General features: G+C 36.2%; 1 protein-coding gene across 1 annotated transcript in view; it reads left to right on the top strand.

The window, feature by feature from the left end:
• The window catches only part of MSH4 (mutS homolog 4), a 96640-nt gene that overhangs the window by 22688 nt on the left and 50085 nt on the right, over positions 1-23867 (top strand). Inside the window, exons 8-9 of the mRNA XM_030865973.2 lie at positions 4375-4442; positions 22174-22248. Of these exons, the coding sequence (XP_030721833.1) occupies positions 4375-4442; positions 22174-22248 (143 nt within the window). The remainder of the gene's footprint in view (positions 1-4374; positions 4443-22173; positions 22249-23867) is intronic.

Below are 23867 nucleotides of genomic sequence, written 5' to 3'. Positions count from 1 at the left end.
CTACCTCCCTCTTTTTTTTTTTTTTCTTTTTTGGCCACGCAGCTTGTGGGATCTTAGTTCCCTGACCAGGGATAGAACCTGGGCCCCCAGCTGTGAGAGCACAGAGCCCTAACCACTGGACTGCCAGGGAATTTCCCTGCCTCCCTCTTATAAGGACCCTTGTGATTACTTTGGGACTAACAAATAATCCAGAATAATCTCTCCATTTCAAGATGCTTAACTTAATCCCATCTTCAAAGTCCCCTTTACCAGATAACATATTCAAAGGTTCCAGGGATTAAGATGGGGACATCTTTGTGGGGCTACCACATATCCACTTGCATAAAATCCTTCATTCTCTTCTCATTACTTTTAGGATAAAATCCAAACTCTTCTGGATGGCTATTTCTTTATCACCTCCCACAGCATCTCTTGTTACTCGTCGCTTGTCATTCTGCCTTCTAGTATAATTGAACTTCTTTTAGTTACTTGAACATATCCTGTCTCATGTTCTGGCTTTTAAAATTTTTTTAATTTAATTTATTTCCATTGGGGTATAGTTGATTTACAATATTAGTGTCAGTTGTACAACATAATGATTCAAAATTTGTATAGATTATACTCCATTTAAAGTTATTACAAAATGATGACTATATTCCTTATGCTGTATAATATATCCTTGTAGCTCACTTATTTTATACATAGTAATTTGTACCGCTTAATCCCCTACCCCTTTCTTGACCCTCCTCCCTACCCTCTCCCCATTGTTAACCACTAGGTGGTTCTCTGTATCTGTGAGTCTGTTTCTGTTTTGCTATACTCTTTCGTTTGTTTTATTTTTTAGATTCCATGTATAAGTGTTTGTCTTTCTCTGCCTGACTTATTTCACTAAGCATAATACCCTCCAGGACCCATCCATGTTTTCGCAAATGGCAAAATTTCATCCTTCTTTTATGGCTGAGTAGTATTCCATATATAGGTACACACACATATGCCACATCTTCTTTATTCACTCATCTGTTGATGGACACTTAAGTTGCTTCCATATCTTGGCAATTGTCAGTAATGCTGCTGTGAACATTGGGGTGCATGCATCTTTTCAAATTAGTGTTTTTGTTTTTTTCAGATATATACCCAGGAGTAGAATTGCTGAGTCATATGGTAGTTCTATTTTTAGTTTTTTGAGAAACCTCCATATTGTTTTCTACAGTGACTGCACCAATTTACATTCCCACCATCAGTGTATGAAGGTTCCCTCTTCTTGACAACCTTGCCAACATTTGTTATTTGTGGTCTTTTTGATGATAGCCATTCTGACAGGTGTCAGGTGATATCTCATTATGGTTTTGATTTGTGCTTCTCTGATGATTAGCAGTGTTGAGCATCTTTTCGTGTGCCTGTTGGCCATCTGTATGTCTTCTTTGGAAAAATGTCTATTCAGGTCTTCTGCCTATTTTTTTAATTGGATTATTTGTTTTTTTGATATTGAATTATTTGAGCTGTTTATATATTTTGGATATTAACCCCTTCCCGGGTATATCATTTGCAAATATTTTCTCCCATTCAGTAGACTGTCTTTTCATTTTGTCAGTGGTTTCCTTTGCTGTGCAAAAGCTTTTAAGTTTCATTAGGTCTTATTTGTTTATTTTTATTTCCTTTGCCTTAGGAAACAGATCCAAAAAAATATTGACCATTCATGTCAAAGAGTGTTCTGTCTATGTTATCTTCTAGGAGTTCTATGGTGTCAGGTCTTACATTTAGGTGTTTAATCTATTTTGCGTTTATTTTTGTATATGGTGTGAGAAAATATTCTAATTTCATTCTTTTACATGTAGCTGTCCAGTTTTCCCAGCACCATTTATTGAAGAGACTGTCTTTTCCCCATGGTGTATTCTTGCCTCCTTTGTCATAGATTAATTGATCATATGTGCATGGGTTTATTTCTGTTCCATTGATCTGTGGGTCTGTTTTAGTGCCTATCATGTTCTGGCTTTTGTACTCTGTAATATTTGTCTAGAATCTTTTATCTTTCTTCTCTGTAACCTCTTCTCCCAAGCTACTCTTTAGCCAACTGCAATTCATAATTTACCATCCTAGTTTAGATGTCACTTCTTCTAGAAGCCTCTCTGGCTCCCCAAGTCTATATTAGGTATCTTTTCTATATGTTGTCTATAGTATCTTGTTATGGCACTTATCTTACAGTATTGTAAGTGAATGTTTTGTTGGATGATTCCCATATGAGTCTAGAACATAATGGGTGTTCATATTTGTTAAGCTATTGATTTATTATTAAACATGTTGAAAATTGTATTCTGTTGTTCCAAAGATTATGATGTTCTATATGATGAGATTTTAATGAAAAACTTGGATTTTATTTGAAGCTTTAGTTTTCATATATTTTAAGTTTTATAATTCCTTATAATAGAAAGTTTTAAATTGGCATCTACAAATGTTAAATAGTTCTATATTTTCTTTATCTTGACAGTTTATAATTTATCTTAACGTGTAATAAAGTAGGAGAGCAGGAATACAGAACAAGGGTAATTTTTATAGTTTATTAAAATATGAGAATGTGAACCTCATAAAAAGTACAGTACGTACTTTCTTGTAGGCATTCTACAATAGGGATGAAAACATGAAGATTAAGTTATAAGTTTTTGTCCTCAGGGATCTTACATTCATGTTAGAGACACAGAACTCTAAATAAATAAATATGATACAGTGTGAAAAACACAATAATAATTTAATATTTTGTGGAAACATAGAGGAGGGAGCTGGGATAAATATAGAATCCAGGATTCACAGAGATAATATTTTAGCTCTGTCTTAAGGGAATGAGTAGGATTTTGACAACAGGAGAATTCTAGAAATGATACTCAAGACAAAGGGAACATGCCTGAGCAAGGTATGTTGATGTGCATAGGGGTAACAAAAATGTGTTTTGGATGCAGTGGCTGGGATAAAGATCCGGTATGGGTGCTGCTGACTGTGATCCTGAGCAGTCATTACTTTCTAGGGTACACTTCTTTTTCTGGGAAGTTGAGGAAGATAGAGTTAACATAAGCTTCTGCAGTTATACTTACATTGCTATAAAAGAACTTGCTGTATTTAAGGCATGGCCAGTAGTTATTTATGACTTGAAGCCTTGGGGAATGGCAGGAAATGAGAATTGAGGCTGGTTTATGAAAAGCCTTTATATAATGCTAAGAAGTTTGGATTTTATCCTGAAATCAATAGGGAGGTGATGATTCTAAACCAAGAGAGTAATATATATGGTCAAATCCTTATTTTAGAAACATTGTTTGTTTGTTACAGTAGATTTGGGGAGAGGAAGAAGGAAGAGACTGAAAAAGAGAAAGGCCAATCTATGTGAGGGCTTAAGAGAGTCTGACTAGTGGACTCACATATAAAATGTCATGGTAGTATAATATAATAGTATAACAGTATAATAGTATACTCAGCCTATTTACTCTAATTTTTTAACCACAGTTTTAACATAATTACCATAGAAGTGGTAATTTAGAAAGAGGCACAGCTCTAGAGGTAGGCAAACTGAAGAACATCAAAAATTTGAACAAGAAAGAAGTGACATAAAATTTTTGTATTTAGTTCTTTTTTTTAAAGGATAACAATTTGGGGCCACTTTGTGAAAGTATCAATAAGTTTACACAAAAAGTTTTGAGATCACACATTACAATGATGATAATAACCATGAGTCATTAAGAAATAGTTACTATAGTTTAAGGTAAAGAAAAAAACACTTGGGGACATTTAAAAGGGATAGATTCCAATTATCTATACATATACTTCTATAGTGTACTTGAAGCTGGAAAATGAGTTGAGAAGAATAAAATAACAGTTTTGAGCTCTGGTATGTGCAAGGTACCCCTATGCACATATTATTGCACTTAATCCTCACTACAACCCTAGGAGGAAGATGTTATTATCCACATTTAAAAGATGAGAACAACTAAAGTTCAGAGAAGTTATGTAACTTTTGGAAGGTTATATGGTTAGTGGTTGAACTATGCTTTCAAACTAATCTTCTCTGATCTTTTAAGTATCATGTAGAAAAGTTAGAAGTCAAAAAGGTGGGAAGAAAATTATGATAAGCAACATCTAAAAGTCAGAGAAGTAGAGTTTCAAGAAGGAAGGGGTGATCAACAGTGGCAAAATTTGAAGACAAGTTCTGAGTAATCAAAATTAGGAAAAGACCACTAGAATTTATTAGTTTACTCCTGGTAAATGTAAGATAGGTGAAGATAATTCAAACAAGTAATATTTTCAGGTAAAACTGTTCTGTTCTATTACTTGAGGATAATATTTTACATAGTGTATATTTTAAAAATGTAACATAAAGTTTAACTGCTCATAGTTTCTGTTTGTTTGTTTCAGTTTTAGCAAGATTTCTTGATACAGAGCAGCTTCTTTCTGTTTTAGTCCAAATTCCAAAGCAAGACACGGTATGTTTATGTATAAATTATATGTTATATTGTTATACCTTATGTGATATAACTTGTCTTAATATGATGTAACAATTGGAAAATATGAAAATCTTTTGGAAATGTACGTCATTATTAATATCTGGAGTATTATAACTTTTTAAAGGAAACTTTTTTCCTCAATGTATTATCATATATGATATACTTAAAATTAAAAGTTTCTTAGGTGAGGAATTGGTATATTTTCATTTATCAAATATTTACTTAAAGAATTTGGATATAGTTTTCAAAAACCTTAGATGACAATAATTTGCTTAATAAATAGAGAAAAATTGTTTTAGTTCCAAAGGTCCTTTAAAAGGTGATCATTATGTGAAGTTTGATTAGTTTTCAAATATGCTTAACATTTAGGAATGAAACAAAGTCTTTGGATATTTTACAAATTTAAATACTTAGTGCCATATATACAATGGAATATTACTCAGCCATAAAAAGAAACGAAATTGAGTTATTTGTAGTGAGGTGGATGGACCTAGAGTCTGTCATACAGAGTGAAGTAAGTCAGAAAGAGAGAAACAAATACTGTATGCTAACACATATATGTGGAATCTAAAAAAAAAAAGTGGTACTGATGAACCTAGTGGCAGGGTAGGAATTAAGAGGTAGACATAGAGAATGGACTTGAGAACATGGTGGGGGAAGGGTAAGCTGGGATGAAGTGAGAGAAGCATCGACATATATACACTACCAAATGTAAAATAGTTAGCTAGTGGGAAGCTGCTGCATAGCACAGGGAGATCAGCTTGGTGCTTTGCGATGACCTAGAGGGGTGGGATAGGGAGGGTGAGAGGGAGGCTCAAGAGAGAGGGGATATGGGGATATATGTATGCATATGGCTGATTCACTTTATTGTACAACAGAAACTAACACAGTATTGTGAAGCAATTATATTCCAATAAAGATCTATTAAAAAAATAATAAGTAAATACTTAGTGCCTATAGGCACATTCTATAAAGAAAGTAATAGATGGTTTTCATTCTTCCATTTAAGGTGAATTGAAAAATATTTACTTTAATGAAATACATGTACAGTTGATTGTTGAACAATGCAGGGTTTGGAGTGTCCCCCTCCCCGCCCCCCATACAGTTGAAAACCCACGCAGGTGTGTAACATTACAGTCAGCCCTCTGCATAGGAGGGTTCTGCAACTGGATTGTGTCATACTGTATTTTTTGAATAAAATCCACCTATGAGTGGACCTGCACCATTCAAACCCATGTTGTTCAAGGGTCACCTGTATATTTTTGCTCGTGTGCTTAAAAAGGAAAGACGTCTTGTACATCAGTAAAATTTGATTTAAAATTTGATTACTTTGCAAATCCATTGAAGGTTTATCTATGTTTAAGAAGCCTTTCCATATTGTAGAGATAATTGCTCTTAAGGTTCATTTACAATAAAAACATTATATGGAAAAGTTTTGGCTGTTGGGCAGGCAGAGAATTGGAAGTTTCCTTAAATAATTGAAACACCTTAAAATTCAATATATACAAATGAGAGGTAACCTAGAACAACTGATGTCTGGAACAAAATTAGTTGGTTTCATACAATGAGGTTAGAAGCATTCCTTCCTCTTCAATTTTCTCATAGTGTTTGTGTAGAACTGGTACTATTTCTTCCTTAAATGTTCGGTAGAATTCACAAATGAAGCCATTAAAACTTGGAATTTTCTTTGTAGGAATGGTTTTGACTCTAAATTCAACTTCTTAAATATTTAATAGATATGATGCTATTAAGGTTACCTGTTTCTTCTTCTTTTTTTTTTTTTTTTTGGCCACGCAGCTTGTGGGATCTTAGTTCCCTGACCAGGGATTTGAACCTACAACCTCAGAAGTGAAAGTGCAGAGTCCTAACCACTGAACCACCAGGGAATTCCCAGAATATCTTACTTTTAATTAGGGTGTTTATTTCATTTGTACTTAATGAGATTATTGAAATGTTTTGATTTAAATCTGCCATCATGGTACCTTTTTTCTATTTGCTTTCTTTTCCTTTTCTTCTGCCTTCTTTTGGATTAATTGAATATTTTTTATGATCCCATTTTACTCCTCTGTTGATTTATTGGATAGAACTCATTGTTTTGTTATTTTAATGGTTGCTTTCAGGTTTATTGATTACATCTTTAGCTGAATTCAGTCTACCTTCAAATAATATTATGTCACTTCACATGTGGTATAACCATAGAGTAGTGGCAACAGAAGCAAAAATAATACAAGTTGGGAGTATATCCAACTAAAAAACTTCTGCACAGCAAAAGAAATAACCAATAAAATTAAAATGTAACTTCAGAATTGGAGAAAATATTTGCAAATCATATATCTGATAAGGAGTTAATATTCAAAATATATAAAGAACTCATATAACTCAATAGGAAAAAAATAAACAATCTGATTAAAAAATGGTCAGAGGAACCAAATAGATATTTTTCCAAAGAAGACATATGAATGACTAGCAGGTGCGTGAAAAGGTGTTCAGCATCACTAATCATCAGGGAAATGCAAATCAAAACCACAATGAGATACCACTTTTTTAGAATGCCTGTCATCAAAAGGATGTAAGATAGCAAGTGTTGGTGAGAATGTGGAGAAAAAGGAACCCTTGTGCATTATTGATGGAATGTAAATTAGTGCAGCTAAATTTATGGAAAAGAGTATATAGCAGTTCCTCAAAAAATTAAAAAAATAGAACTACCATATGATCTAGCAATCCCACTTCTAAGTATATATCCAAATGAAATAGAAGCAGGATGTCAAAGAGATATCTGCACTCCCATGTTCATTGCAGCATTATTCACAATAGCCAAGATACAGACACAAATACACAGACACACACTGGAATATTATGCAGTCATGAGAAAGAAGGAAATACTTCCATTTGTGGCAACAGGGGTAGCATTGAGGGCATTATGCTAAGTGAAATAAGCCAGACAGAAAAAGATAAATACTGCATGGTTTCGTGTATGAGAAATGTAAAAAAAAAAAAAAAAAAAAAAAAAAAGCAAACTCACAGAAAGACAGAGTAGAAAAGTTGTTGCCAGGGCTTGCAGATCAGGGAAATAGGAAGAGGTCGGTTAAAGGGTCCAAACTTTCAACTATAAGATGAATAAGATCTGCAGATCAAATATAAAACATGGTGACTATAGTTTATAACACTGTATTGTATAATTGAAATTTGCCAAGTGAGTAAATCTTAAATGTTCTCACATACAAAAAGAAAGATAAATATGTGAAGTGATGGATGCATTAATTAACTAGATGGGGGGATCCTTTTGCAATGTGTATGTACATCAAATCACCACAATGTACACTTTAAATATCTTACAATTTTATATGTCAGTTATACCTCAGTAAAGCTGAAAAAGAAAACCTTATGGTAGTATGCTGCCATTCCCCCCATTCCTCCCACTGGGCTATTGTCATATATTTTATTTCTACATATATCACACAGTTTATTTTTTAAAATATAACAGCTTTATCAAGGTAGAATTCACAAAGCATACACTTCACCCATTTGAAGTATACAATTTAACCATGTTTTGTATATTCATCGTTGTACAACAAACACTACAGTCAATTTTAGAACGTATTCATCACCCCAAAAAGCAGTGCTGTACCCGTTAGCAATCACTTTCCATCCCTTCCAATCCTCTTCCCCCCAGTGCTTGTCATTTCTAATCTATCTGTTCCTTTAGATTTGCCTATTCTTGACATTTCATATAAATAGAATCACACAATATGTAGTCTCTTATGTTTGCCTTTTTTCACTTAGCATAATGTTTCAGGTTAATTCATATTGTAGCATACATCAATATTTGATTCTTCTTTTTTTCTTTTTCTTTGTGGTACGCGGACCTCTCCCTGTTGTGGCCTCTCCCGTTGCGGAGCACAGGCTCCGGACGCGCAGGCTCAGCGGCCACGGCTCACGGGCCCAGCCGCTCCACGGCATGTGGGATCTTCCCGGACCAGGGCACGAACCCGTGTACCCTGCATTGGCAGGTGGACTCTCAACCACTGCGCCACCAGGGAAGCCCTGATTCTTTTTATTGATAAATAATATTCCATTGTATAGATATAGCACATTTTGTTTATCTGTTCATCAGTTGATGAACATTTGAGTTGTTTGCACTTTTGATTATTAATAATGCTGCTATGAATATTTATATACAAGTTTTTGTGTAGATGTAAGTTTTTGTTTATCTTGGATCTATACCTAGAGTGGAATTTCTGGCTCATATGGTAACTCTATGTTTAATTGTTTGAAAAACTGCCAGACTGTTTTCCAAAGTGACTATCGTTCTACATTTCCACCAGCAGTCTATGAGGGTCCCAATTTCTCCACATCCTTGCCAACATTTGTTATTATCTGACTTTTTGATTCTAGTCATCCTCGTGGGTATGAAGTAGTCTCTTGTGGTTTTTATTTGCATTTCGCTGATATGACTAATGATGTTGAGCACCTTTTCTTGTGCTTATTGGCCATTTGTATATCTTCCTTGCAGAAATGTTTACTCATATCCTTTGCTAATTTTTGATTGGATTGTCGTTTTATTATTGAGTTGTAAGAGTTCTTTATATATTCTGGATATAAGTCCCTTATTGTATATATGATTTACAAATATTTTCTACCATTTATTGGGTTGTCTTTTCATTTTCTTCATATATCCTTTGATATTACATGTTAATTCCCTTCCAGAAGGATGACTATTTAGTTTTCTTTCCTTTTCCTTCTATAAACATGGACACTTCCCTACTTCCCCTCACCCCGTAAGGTTATAACATAATTTTAGTTAGATAAAAATGATTATGACTATCCATGCTACACAGAACTGAGCATGCACAACTTTTTACATTTTTTCCCCAGAATTAATAACTTTTTTTGTGTGTGGTTTACCTTGTACTTTCACTAATTCAAGCATAGACGTTTTCACCAATTATATAAATATCCTTTCAGTATATTCTAAATATCCTCTCAGTATTCATTCATTCACTTCAGGTACTCAGTTAATTTCAACCTCTGGAAGATGTCTCTCCCACAGGTTTCAAACTTGTTCCAATCTGGATTGGTTACCTCTCTTTCGCTAGTATACAGCTATGACCCCAGATTTCTCTTCATCATCGTTGTTTGTCTTTCCTGTGTTGTATCTCTCTTTTTTTAAAAAAATGTTTGTTTATTTATTTTATTTTTGGCTGCATTGGGTCTTAGCTGCGGCACGCAGGATCCTCCGCTGTGGCGTGTGGGCTCCTTGTTGCAGCACATGGGCTTCTCTCTAGTTGTGGCCCACATGGTCAGTAGTTGTGGCGCATGGGCTTAGTTGCCTCTCAGCATGTGGGATCTTAGTTCCCCGACCAGGGATCCAACTCACATCCCCTGCATTGGAGGGTGGATTCTTAACCACTGGACCATCAGGGAAGTCCTGGATCTCTTGTTTTTCATATCCCAAGTCTTCCTCTGTTTTCACTTACTCTCTTCTTTTCATGGAGCACAGTTTTTAGTAACTTTTTGAGAAAGAGTGAGACTTTATATGTCTAAACTGTTTTCTCATTTCCTCATGATTGATTGATAGTTTTGCTGAAAATAGAATTCGTCAGGAAGTAATTTTCCTTCAGAATTTAGGAGGCATTTCCCCACTGTCTTGTAGCTTATAATGTTCCTATTGAGAAGTTGAAACCATTGAGACTCCTGAATTTTGGATATGACTGACATATTTTCCCCCTCCATTCTCTGGAAGCATGTAAGACCTTTTGGTTTCAGCATCTTTAGAAAGTGACAATAAAAATTAAATAAAATCTCAAATCTTCAGAAAATTTGCAAGTACATTACAAAGAACTTATTTTCCTGAAAATTTTAAGAGTTAGTTGCTGACATGATGCTCTGTCACTCTCAAATACATTAGTATTTCTTACAACAAGGATATTCTCCTACTCAACCACAGTAAACCTTCAAAATAAGGAAATTAACGATAATACCATTTAATAACATTTAATCCTCAGACCCCATTCAAGTTTTTCCAATTTTGTCAATAATATCCCTTATTATTATTTTTTAAGATGTATTTATTATTTATTTATTTTTTAAATTTTTGGTTGCATTGCGTCTTAGTTGTGGCATGTGGGATCTTTGTTGAGGCATGCGGGATCTTTTGTTGCGGCGCACAGGCTGTTGCGATGCGCAGGCTTCTCTCTAGTTGTGGCATGCAGGCTCCAGGGCGTGTGGGCTCTGTAGTTATGGCACGCGGGTTCCAGAGCGTGTGGGCTCTGTAGTTTGCAGCATGCAGGTTCTCTAGTTGAGGCATGCACGAGCTTAGTTGCCCTGCGGCATGTGGGATCTTAGTTCCCTGACCAGGGATCGAACTGGCATCCCCTGCATTGTAAGGTGGATTCTTTACGACTAGACCACCAGGGAAGTCCCGCCAACAATGCCCTTTATAGAAAAAGGATTCGGTTAAGAATCAAGCATTGCCTTTAGTTTTTGTATCTATTTAGTCTTCAGTCATGACCATGACACTTGAAAATTACGGGTGTGTATTTTCACTCAATTTGGGTTTGTCTGATGTTTCCTCATCATTAGATTCAGGTAATATTTTATTATAGGAAAGAATTAATTATCAGATTATACCTGAGAGCAGTCTCTTTGTTGTCACCTTGTGTAATGTGTAGTATTACACAGTCATACATATTCATGATTTAGTTTCTCTGGCTATAAGAATTAGTAATATACCATTGACCCTTGAACAACATGAGGCTGAAGGGTGCTGACCCCCTGCAAATTGAAAATCCTCATATAATTTTTGACTTCCTCCAAACTTAACTATTGATAGCCTACTGTTGACTGGAGTCCTTACTGATAACATAAACAGCTGATTAATACATATTTTGTATGTTATATATTTTTATACGGTATTCATACAATAAAGTAAGCTAGAGAAAAGAAAACATTGTTAAGAAAATCATAAGGAAGAGAAAATACATCTCCAGTACATATGTGCATTTATTGAAAAAAATCTGCATTTAAGTGGACCCATGCAGTTCAGACCTGTGTTGTTCAAGGATCAGCTGTACATGTTTTTGCATTAGACTGTTTCTGGTTATATTAAGAAAGGAATATCAATTTAGCCAACTAGCTCTCTGGGAAATATCTGTGATTAAATAACCAGCTGCTGTAATCAGTTTGACTGTCAGATTTTAGAAAAGCCCAGTGGGCTAAGTGTAAGGTAATTCTATAAACTGAGAATCTGGAATCTTTTTTCCAGTCTAGAAAAGGCAATCTGTAACTAGCTCCATAAGGTTTTTATGGGCCAGTGTTACTTCCCACCCTTTTTAGTTTTGGAGGGATCAGTCATAGCTGTACATTTTTTACTTAACCAGCACATCTGTCCTTTGTGGAGGCTTTTTAAAAAATACTTTCCACACCTGAAGCTAACACAACGTTGTAAATCAACTAGACTCCAATAAAACATTTTAAAAAAAGGAAAAATATAAAGTAAAAAAAGTACTTTTCAGATGAGATTTACTAACTTTTAAGGAAACTTAAGCAATATATTGACTTGATACATAATTCATGAATTTCACTATTCCTTATACTGTTTCTCAGTTGCTGTTTCCTTAACCATCTGGAGATATATTTTAAATGAGGCTTTTCCTTCATTTAATATAAGCATATATATATATATCTCTTAATTAAATATGATATTTACTAAATTAGTTCAGACTTGTGCTGGTTAAATTGCATTATTTGCTTAAGCTTGTGGCTGAACTAAATGTTCTTTTGGCTGAATTTTATGATTGGCTTAAACTTCTGAATGAACTAAATGTTCTCTGAAAATTTCCAGTATGGAATTGTTTGCCTAAGGTGAATTCTCATATTTTCTCTTTAAGAATATTGATTTTATAAAATGCATATTTTCTGATCATAAGTTTCATTGAGAATAAAATTTAAATTTATTATTTTAATTAATCCAAATGTCTTTTCTTTTTATGCAGTGTTTATAACCTTACAATTTAATGTATTGCATTAAGAATGTTTGTGTTTTCCATTATAAACATCCAAAATACTTCCTGCAACATTTGAAAACTTTGATATCAAAGAATTTTTTTCAACTTTTTACCCAAGTTTCTTTGCTTTGTTTTGAATAACTTTTAATTTTTTCCAATTGATTTCAGACTGCCATATAGAGTATGTAGTACATGGCTCCTTCTTTAATTAATTCAACAAGTTATTTTACCAAGCATTGTAATGAGTGCTAGGGATACAGTAAGAAGTGAATGTCTAATCCAAAGGAATTTATAATTCATTTTGAGATTTTGGTTAAAAAAAAGCAATTACAGCATAGTATTATCAGGAACTGTAAGGTATCTGATATTCTACCCTACTTGCAAGCTAACAAGTTAGCCTGCCACAGTTTCATAAATGCTGACAGAAGACACAGACTCCTAGATCAGAGAGAAAGGACTTTATACCCACAATAGCAATATCCAGAGTATCAACATTTTCTTGCACTGATTCCCCAAGCTCCTTTTCCCACAGGGCGATGTGAAGAGGGCTAGGTGATACCTGCACATACAGAGTTTTACAGGAGAGAATTGCTGATCTTAGGGAACCTGAATCTTTTATAATGGGCGGTAAGCATATTTGCCTGCTATTATGCAGGGAGGCACCATCTTTATCTTCTGAGACTGTAAGCAAACCTGCCCTTTGCTGTAGAAGGAGACACTATATCTTTCAAGGCTATTCACTATATAAACATCCTTGAAAAGTCTGTCCAGAACAAAGGCAGTCAGTGCCTTTGCTCATAAGATATGCAAAAGGCCAGTAGAGAATTGTCTCCCAGTTCTCCACGAAGAAACTCTTTTCTTGGCTTTGAAGAAGCAAGCTGTAAAGAGACTGTATTAGTGTTCTATTGCTGCATAACAAATGACCTCAACTATAGCAGCTTAAAACTACACATATTTATTATCTCACAGTTTCTGTCAGTTAGGAGTCTATGCATATCTTAGCTTGGTTCTCTGCTTAGGGTCTTACAAACTACAGTTAAGGTGTCATTCAGGGCTGGATACTCATCTGGAGTACTCACCTAGGGAAGGGTCTGCCTCTCTGCTCATGTGGTATGGGCAACACTTAGTACCTTGCAACTGTAAGATTCATTGCTGTTTACTTTTTCAAAGCCATTAAGGTAGGAAGAGATTGGAAGGAGAGACAGAGAAAGAAGAAACAGGAAATCACTAGTGATATAAGAGGTTAAGAGAGTACCTGTGTAAATATAGTAAGACAACTCCTCCACAGCAGGATTTCTCAAACTTGTCACTGTTGACATGTTAGGATGGATAATTCTTTTACTGTTCTGTGCATTCTGAAATGTTTAGCAGTATTCATAGCTTCTACCTACTAGATGCCAGTAGAATCCAATTGTTATACCCAATTATTACAGCCAGAAATGTATTCAGGCATTACAACAGTGAACACCCATGTGATGACCCCTCAGGTAAAGGAACAGATATTGCCAGTACTTCAGAACTCCCCTTCTGTTCCTTCCTGTTCATTATTCTCTACCTCCCTCCAAAAAGAAACCACTTTTTATTAATTACTTTTTTGTTTTTCTTTATAACTTAGTTTTACCTGTTCTTTTAAAAACTTTAAGGAATCATTCAGTGTGTATTTTTTATATCTGGCTTCTTCTATCCAACATTGTGTTTGTAAGATTATTCATGTTGTTGCATATAGCTATAGCTCATTTATTTCCATTGCTATATAATATTCCACTGTATGAGTATGCCATTATTCAGTTCACTGTTGTTGGACTTCTGAGTTGTGGGCAGGTTTTGGCAGTTAGAAATAATACTGCTTAATCATTTCATACCTGCTTCTTAATAAAATTTTGGACATATTTTTATTGGGTACATAGGAATGGAACTTCTGAGTCTTGAGGTGTATCTTCAACTTTAGTTGAACTTTTGGCAAACATGATGTTTGCCAAAATGTTTTTCAAAATGATTGTACTGATTTACAGTCCCATCAGGAGGGTATGAGAAGTCCCATTGCTCTTATCCAAAACCTGATATTGTCAGTTTAAAAATCTTAGCCATAGTGGTTGGTAGATAGTAGTATTTCATTGTGGTTTTAATTTGCATTTTCCTGTTAATGAGGTTGAACACCCTTTCATATGTATATTGACCATTTGACTATCTTCTTTTGTGAAGGTCTTGCCCATTTTTCTATTGAGTTATCTTTTATGATTTGTAGAGCTGTTTATATAAGCCCTTCGTTTCTTCTGTGTTACGAATATCTTCTCCCACTTTGTAATTGGCTTTTTTTGCTCAGTATTGTGGGGTAGACATTGTTGGTGTGCCACCCACATCCCCTTGGCATTCACTTTTGTGTATGTATGGCATCTCACTGCAAGCAAGCTGAAACTTTCTGCCTGAGGACTTTCTCTGGCCACAGGAGAGACTAGAGAGTAATCAGGGAGTTGCTGACCCAGTGATAGGTCTTGACGAATACTGAACTGAAGTTGGTGAATAAATGCCCCATTTTCCTTACCTCTGGAAGTAGTTTCTGAAGCTTACTTTACACTGTCTCTGAGAGGTCTCCAGCAGGATTGAGCCACGGTACCATACACTGGTAACCGGATCATCATTACATCCTATATTGATGTTCTTCCCTTGCCTTCTTACTTCCCCACTCTTCTTGCCTATACTTCCTGGAATTACTTTTCAAATAAATTATTTGGTTTCTAAAAATTGGTTTTTGGAGAACCTATCCTGCATCAGTGGTGTCTTTTGATGAATAGAAATTCTTTTTTTATGATTCATTATTTTGTATATATTATGAAACAATCACCACAGTAAGTCTAGTTAACATCCATCCCCATGCATAGTTTTAAATATTTTTCTCGTGACGAGGACTTTAAGATCTACACTCTTAGTAACTTTCAAATATGCAATACAGTGTCATTAACTATAGTCACCATGCTGTATATTACATCCCCACGACTTATTTATTTTATAGCTGGAAGTTTGTACCTTTTGACCTTCTTCTCCCATTTTGCCTCTCCCCCACATCCTAACTCTGGCAACCACCAATCTGTTCCCTGTATTTATGAGTTTGGTTTTTTGTTTGTTTTTAGATCCATGTATAAGTGAGATCATGTGGTATTTGTCTCTGTCTGACTTATTAGAAGTCTTTAATTTAAATGTAGTCTACTTTATTTTTTTCCTGTATAGTTAGTGTTTGTTGTATTCTGCTTAAGAAGTCTTTACCTACCCCAGTGTCTTGATTGTACCCATGGGATTTTAATTTATGGAGATCACTGAGTGATGACATGGAGAGGCTAATGCCATTTAAAGGCTATATGTGTGTATATATATATATATTTTTTTTAATCTAAATTAATTTATTTATTTTTGATTGCATTGCATCTTTGTTGCTGTGCGCGGGCTTTCTCTAGTTGCGGTGAGTGGAGGCTACTCTTTGTTGTGGTGTGCGGGCTTCTCATTGCAGTGGCTTCTCCTGTTGTGGAGCACAGGCTCAGTAGTTGTGGCACATGGACTTAGTTGCTCCGCAGCATGTGGGATCTTCCTGGACCAGGGCTCGAACCCATGTCCTCTGTGTTGGCAGGTGGGTTCTTAACCACTGCACCACCAGGGAAGTCCAAAGGATATTCTTATTACTTACAGTTCCTGAGAGAAAGAAGTACGTCATGCAGAATTACATGGGGAGGTACCAGGATTACTCAGGAGGTGGAGGACTGGGGGGGAAATATTGCAAAACCCCAAATTACTGCAGTAGTAGGAACTTGTTAGGTGAAAACATCCCTTATTTAGTAAGAAGCAAAACACAGATGGTGGGATTTGTGGTTGGAGTATTTGTAATGTGATTTTTGTGTGCCCACAAAAACCAGACCATGGGGGAGATGTAAACAACTTAGCCATTAGTTTGAACCTGTGATTAATGTGTGCTAAATCATCAATTATGAAACATAAAGGTTTGGTTAGAATATCCAAGGTAATGAAGATATTCCTCTTTGTTATATTCCAGATGCTTTATTGTTTTATGTTTAGATTTACAGTCCACCTGGAATTGATATTTGTATGTGGTGTGAAGAAGGGGCCATATTTAATTTTTTCTTGTACAGATTCATAATCGTATTGGTACCATTTATGGAGAAGACTTTCCTTTACCTACTGCTCCACAGTCAACCTTTGTCATAAATCAAGTGCCCATATATGATCTTCTTTCTAGACTCTATTCTATACCATTGGTCTGTCTGTCTGCTCTTGTGCTGATACCACAGTTTCTTAATTACGCTATTATAAGTTGATATTCATTAGAGTTAGTCGTTCCATGCTGTTCTTCTTCAAGAGTATCTTGGCTATTTTTGGAAGATGTTCTCCTTTAGTAATAGTGATGATAATTGTCTTATGTTCAGTGAATTTTATTTATTTTTAATATTCCAGTTAGTTTCAGAAATTCATTATAAGAGAGCATGAGATAACTTGTTTTGGGGCTAATAACGTTCGTTTGAGTATTTCTTCTAAATTGATCCATATAGTCTTGGAAAAGTCCAGGTATTGTGCAATGGGGATATAGGTTAGGAGGCTTCAAAGAGAAATCGCTCATAGCAATACAAGCTTACCTCAGGAAACAAGAAAAATCTCAAATAAATAACCTAACATTACACCTAGAGCAACTAGAGAAAGAAGAACAAACAAAACCCAAAGTTAATGGAAGAGCAGAAATAAATGAAATAGAGACTAAAAAAACAGTAGAAAAGATCAACCAAACTAAAAGCTGGTTCTTTGAAAAGATAAACAAAATTGATAAATCTTTAGCCAGACTCATCAAGAAAAAAAGGGAGAGGGCTCAAATCAATAAAATTAGAAATGAAAAAGAAGTTACAACCGACACCACAGAAATACAAAGGGCCATAAGAGACTACTACAAGCAACTATATGCCAATAAAATGGACAACCTAGAAGAAATGGACAAATTCTTAGAAAGATAAGAAATGGACAAATTCTTAGAAAGATACAATCTTCCAAGACTGTACCAGCAAGAAGTAGAAAACATTAACAGACCAGTTACAAGTACTGAAATTGGGCTTCCCTGGTGGTGCAGTGGTTGAGGGTCTGCCTGCCGATGCAGGGGACACGGGTTCGTGCCCCGGTCCGGGAAGATCCCACACGCCGCGGAGCGGCTGGGCCCGTGGGCCATGGCCACTGGGCCTGTGCGTCCAGAGCCTGTGCTCCGCAGCGGGAGAGGCCGCAGTGGTGGGAGGCCCGCATACCGCAAAAAACAAAAAAAAAACAGAAAAACCCAGAAAGTACTGAAATTGAATCAGATTAAAAAACTCTGCTCAAGGGCTTCCCTGGTGGCACAGTGGTTGAGAGTCTGCCTGCTGATGCAGAGGACACGGGTTCGTGCCCCGGTCTGGGAGGATCCCACATGCCGCGGAGCGGCTGGGCCCGTGAGCCATGGCCGCTGAGCCTGCGCGTCCGGAGCCTGTGCTCTGCAACGGGAGCGGCCGCAACGGTGAGAGGCCCGTGTACTGCAAAAAAAGAAAAAAAAGAACTCTGCTCAAACAAAAGTCCAGGACCAGATGGCTTCACAGGGGAATTCTATCAAACATTTAGAGAAGAGTTAACAGCTGTCCTTCTGAAACTATTCCAAAAAATTTCAGAGGAAGGAACACTTCCAAACTCATTCTATAAAGCCACCATCACCCTGATATCAAAACCAGACAACAATACCATAAAGAAAGAAAATTACAGGCCAATATCACTTATGAACATAGATGCAAAAATCCTCAACAAAATTCTAGCACACTGAATCCAACAATACATTAAAAGGATCATACACCATATTCAAGTGGGATTTATCCCAGGGATGCAAGGATTTTTCAGTATCCACAAATCATTCAGTATGAGCTACCACATTAACAAAATGAAGAATAAAAACCATGTGATCATCTCAATAGATGCAGAAAAAGCTTTTGATAAAATTCAACATCCATTTATGATAGAAATTCTCCAGAAAATGGGCATAGAGAGAATCTACCTCAACATATTATAAAGGCCATATATGACAAATCCACAGCTGTTGAAAAGCTGAAAGCATTTCCTCTAAGATCAGGAACAAGACAAGGATGTCAACTCTCACCACTTCTGTTCAACATCATTTTGGAAGTCCTAGCCATGGCAATCAGAGAAGAAAAAGAAATGAATCCAAATTAGAAAAGAAGAAGTAAAACTGTCACTGTTTGCAGATGACATGATAGCAGACATAGAAAATCCTGAAGATACTAGAGCTCATCAATGAATTTGTTAAAGTTGTAGTATACAAAAGTAATACACAGAAATCTGTTGCATTTCTATACACTAACAATGAAAGTTCAGAAAGAGAAATTAAGGAAACAGTCCCATTTACCATCACATCAAAAAGGATAAAATACCAGGAATAAACCTTTCTAAGGAGGCAACAGACCTGTACTCCAAAAACTATGAGACACTGATGAAAGAAACTGAAGATGACGCAAACAGATGGAAAGATATCCATGTTCTTGGATTGGAAAAATCAATATTGTCAAAATAGCTATACTACCCAAGGCAATCTACAAATTCAGTGCAATCCTTATCATATTACCAATGGCATTTTTCACAGAACTAGAACAAAATTTTTAAAATTTTGTATGGAAACACAAAAGACCCTGAATAGCCAAAGCAATCTTTGAGAAAGAAAAGTGGAGCTGGAGAAATCAGGTTCCGTGACTTCAGACTATACTACAAAGCTACAGTAATCAAAACAGTGTGGTACTGGTACAAAAATAGAGATATATAGATCAATGGAACAGAATAGAAAGCCCAGAGATAAACCCACGCACTTATGGTCAATTAATCTATGACAGAGGAGGCAGGAATATGTAAGGTACAAAAGACAGTTTCTTCTGTCTTTTAATAATAAGTGGTGCTGGGAAAACTGGACACCTACATGTAAAAGAATGAAATTAGAATATTCTCTAACACCATATAGAAAAATAAACTCAAAATGGATTAAAGACCTAAATGTAAGACCAGGTACTATAAAACTCTTAGAGGAAAACATAGGCAGAACACACTTTGACATAAATCACAGCAGTATCTTTGTGGATCCATCTCCTAGAGTAATGGAAGTAAAACCAAAAATAAATAAATGGGACCTAATTAAATTTAAAAGTTTTTGTGCAGTAAAGGGAACCATAAAAAAAAAAAGACAACTTACAGAATGGAAGAAAAATATTTGCAAATGATGCGACTGACAAGGGATTAATCTCCAAAATATACAAACAGCTTATACAGCTCAATATCAAAAAACAAACAGTTCAATCAAAAAATGGGCAGAATGGGACTTCCCTGGTGGTCCAGTGGTTAAGAATCCACCTTGCAATGCAGGGGATGCCAGTTTGATCCCTGGTCAGGGAACTAAGATCGCACACGCTGCAGGGCAACTAGGCTTGCACGCCACACCTAGAGAGCCTGTGTGCCGCAACTACAGAGCCCATGCTCTCTGGAGCCCATGCACCACAACTACAGAGCCCACATGCTCTGGAGCCCGCACGCCACAACTAGAGAGAAGCCTGTGCACTGCAATGAAGAACCTGCATGCTGCAATGAAATATCCTGCATGCCACAACTAACACCCAACACAGACTAAATAAATAAATAAATATATTTTTTAAAAATGGGCAGAAGATCTAAAAAGACATTTTCTCAAAGAAGACATACAGATGGCCAAAAAGCACATGAACATTGCTAATTACATTGCTAATTAGAGAAATGGAAATCAAAACTTCAATGAGGTATCACCTCACACCAGTCAGAATGGCCATGATTGAAAGTCTACAAATAATAAATGCTGGAGAGGGTGTGGAGGAAAGGGAACCCTCCTACACAGTTGGTGGGAATGTGAATTGGTACAGCCGCTATGGAGAACAGTATGGTGGTTCCTTAAAAAACTAAAAATAGAGCTACCATATGATCCTGCAATCCCACTACTAGGCATATATCTGGAGAAAAACAATTCAAAAAAGATACATGCACCAAGGGACTTCCCTGGTGGCACGGTGGTTAAGAATCCACCTGCCAGTGCAGAGGACATGGGTTCGAGCCCTGGTCCGGGAAGATCCCACATGCCGCAGAGCAACTAAGCCTGTGCGCCACAACTACTGAGCCTGTGCTCTAGAGCCTGCAAGCCACAACTACTGAAGCCCGCGCACCTAGAGCCCGTGCTCTGCAACAAGATAAACCACTGCAATGAGAAGCCCATGCACCGCAACAGAGTTACCCCTACTCGCTAAAGCTAGAGAGAGCCCACGTGCAGCAGTGAAGACCCAATGCAGCCAAAAATAAATAAATAAATATTTTAAAGAAAAAAAAAAAAACAGTAGCCAAGACATGGAAGCAACCTAAGTGTCCATTGACAGATGAATGGATAAAGAAGATGTCATGTATACACACGCATACACACACACACACACACACACACACACGCAATGGAATATTAGCCATAAAAAAGAATGAAATTACGCCATTTGCGACATGGTTGGACCTAGAGATTATCAAGATAAGTGAAGTAAGCAAGACAGAGAAGGAGAAATACCATATGATATCGCTTATGTGGAATCCAAAGAATGACACAATGAACTTATTTACAAAACAGAAATGGACTCACAAACATAGAAACCAAACTTGTGGTTACTAAGTGGGAGAGGGAGAGGGATAAATTAGGAGTTTGGGATTAAAATATACACATTAATATATATAAAATAGAAAACCAGCAAGGGCCTACTTATAATAGCACACGGAACTATACTCAATATCTTGTAATAACCTATAATGGAAGAGAATGTAAAAAAAGAATATGTATTACATATTATTTAATTTTATATATTCTTGATATATTTATATATATGTAAAACTGAATCACTTTGCTGTATACTTGAAACTAGTACAACATTATAAATCAACTATATTTCAATAAAAATAACAAAACAGCTCTATATCAAGCATATTACATCATAATTGTAATATCCTAAAACTCCTTGTCAGTATTGGTAAATTAGTCCATTCACAAACATTCCTCATTTCCCCAGGTTTAGTACCAGTGTTTGGCTTTGGAGATGGTATGATTTGATTTTCAAAAAATTTATTTATAAAATTTAGAATGTTGATGTTGCTTTATTTTGAAAAACTATAATTAGTTTGGACCACTGGAATTATGAAAATTGTTTTACTTGCATAAACAGGAACCGATGAGGGAAATTTATGTTCTATAACTATCTGGGAGGTTTGGATTCAGTTTTTCAAGTATCATCCATTTATCAGTGTCTTTTCTGCCTTTTAAAATTAATCTTAGTCTCTTAGTGCTGGTCAGTATTGAATTGTATCTCCTGTTGCTACTGTGGGTTAAGCTGGACACAAAGCGTTTTATATAGAAATGAAAGTTGGGTACAGTGAGGTGAACTCTTCTCACTGTCAGACTCACAGGAGACTAGTGCATTAGGCTTATCATGATGGGTCAGTAATTTGTAATCATTGTCTAGGCTGTTATCCTGCCGAGGTTGATAAATAAAAATGTATGGGAAATGTAAGTGTAGAATGTTCAAGAGGAAAACCCATTAATGTGTTAAATATTTATGGTGTCCACATTTGGATTTTTATCTTAATAGATTACTGCAGCTGAATCAAAGATAACAAATTTAATATACCTAAAACATACCTTGGAACTCGTGGATCCTTTAAAGGTAATTTTTATGTGTATATGTTGTTTAAAACATGTCTAGCATCAGGTTTTTAAACTTTTTGTTTTGAAAAAATTTCAAACAGTAAGTTGCAAGAATAGTATAATGAATTCTCATATTCTCTCTCTTTCCACACACACATATTATTGTCCTTATTATTACCTTACTGAACCATTTGAGAATAAGTTGCAGTACCTAAATACTAAAGTGCATATCTCCTAAGAAAAAAGATGTTCTCTTGCATAACCACAATATGATTTAAAAATTCAGGATATTTAACATTGGTAAAATACTATTAAGTTGACCCTTGAACAACATGGGGGTCAGGAACACCAACCCTGCGTGTAGTGGAAATTCTGCATATAACTTATTGTTGGCCCTTTGAATATTCAGTTCCTCCACATCCACAGTTCCTCTGTATCTGCAGTTCCATATCTGCAGATTCAACTAACTGCAGATCACGTAGTATTGTGGTATTTATTGTACTATTGAAAAAAATCCACCCATAACTGGACCCTCACAGTTCAAACCCATGTTGTTCAAGGATCAACTGCATATTATATATAGCCTATATTCACATTTTTTCAGTTGTCCTAATACTGTTCTTTATGGTATTTTTGTTTTTCCTGGTACATGATCCAGTCAAGGACCATGCATTGTATTTAATGTCAAGTTTCTTTACACTTTTTTTTTTTTTTTGCGGTATGTGGGCCTCTCACTGTTGTGGCCTCTCCCGTTGCGGAGCACAGGCTCCGGACGCGCAGGCTCAGTGACCATGGCTCACGGGCCCAGCCGCTCCATGGCATGTGGGATCTTCCCGGACTGGGGCACGAACCCATGTCCCCTGCATCGGCAGGCGGATTGTCAACCACTGTGCCACCAGGGAAGCCCCTTTACACTTTTTTAAAGTGAAAAGTTTCTCAGCCTTTCTTTGCCTTTTGTGTTATTGACATCTTGAAGAGTAAGGGTCAGTTTTTTTTTAAAATATCTTTATTGGAATATAATTGCTTTCCAGTGTTGTGTTAGCTTCTGTTGTGCAACAAAGTGAGTCAGCTATAAGTGTACATATATCCCCATACCCCCTCCCTCTTGTGCCTCCCTCCCACTCTCCCTATCTCACCCCTCTAGATGGTCACAAAGCATCGAGCTGATCTCCCTGTGCTATGCAGCAGCTTCCCACTAGCCATCCATTATATACATTTGGTAGTGTATATATGTCAGTGATACTCCCTCTCTTCGTCTCAGCTTCCCCTTCTCCCTCTCTGTCCTCAAGTCCATTCTCTACATTTGCACCTTTATTCCTGCCCTGCCTCTAGTTTCATCAGTACCATTTATTTAGATCCCATATATGTGTGTTAGCATACGATATTTCTTGTTTTCTTACTAACTTGCTTCACTCTGTATGACACTCTAGGTCCATCCACCTCAGTACACATAACTCAGTTTTGCTCCTTTTTATGGCTGAGTAATATTCCATTGTGTATATGTGCCACATCATCTTTATCCATTCATGTGTTGATGGACATTTAGCTTGCTTCCATGTCCTGGCAATTGTAAACAATGCTGCAGTGAACATTGTGGTACGTGTATCTTTTTGAATTATGGTTTTCTCAGGGTATATG

Source organism: Globicephala melas, chromosome 1 (genome assembly GCF_963455315.2).
Source record: "Globicephala melas chromosome 1, mGloMel1.2, whole genome shotgun sequence".
Taxonomy (NCBI): Eukaryota; Metazoa; Chordata; class Mammalia; order Artiodactyla; family Delphinidae; genus Globicephala; species Globicephala melas.
This window is presented reverse-complemented; position numbering and strand designations above follow the sequence as displayed.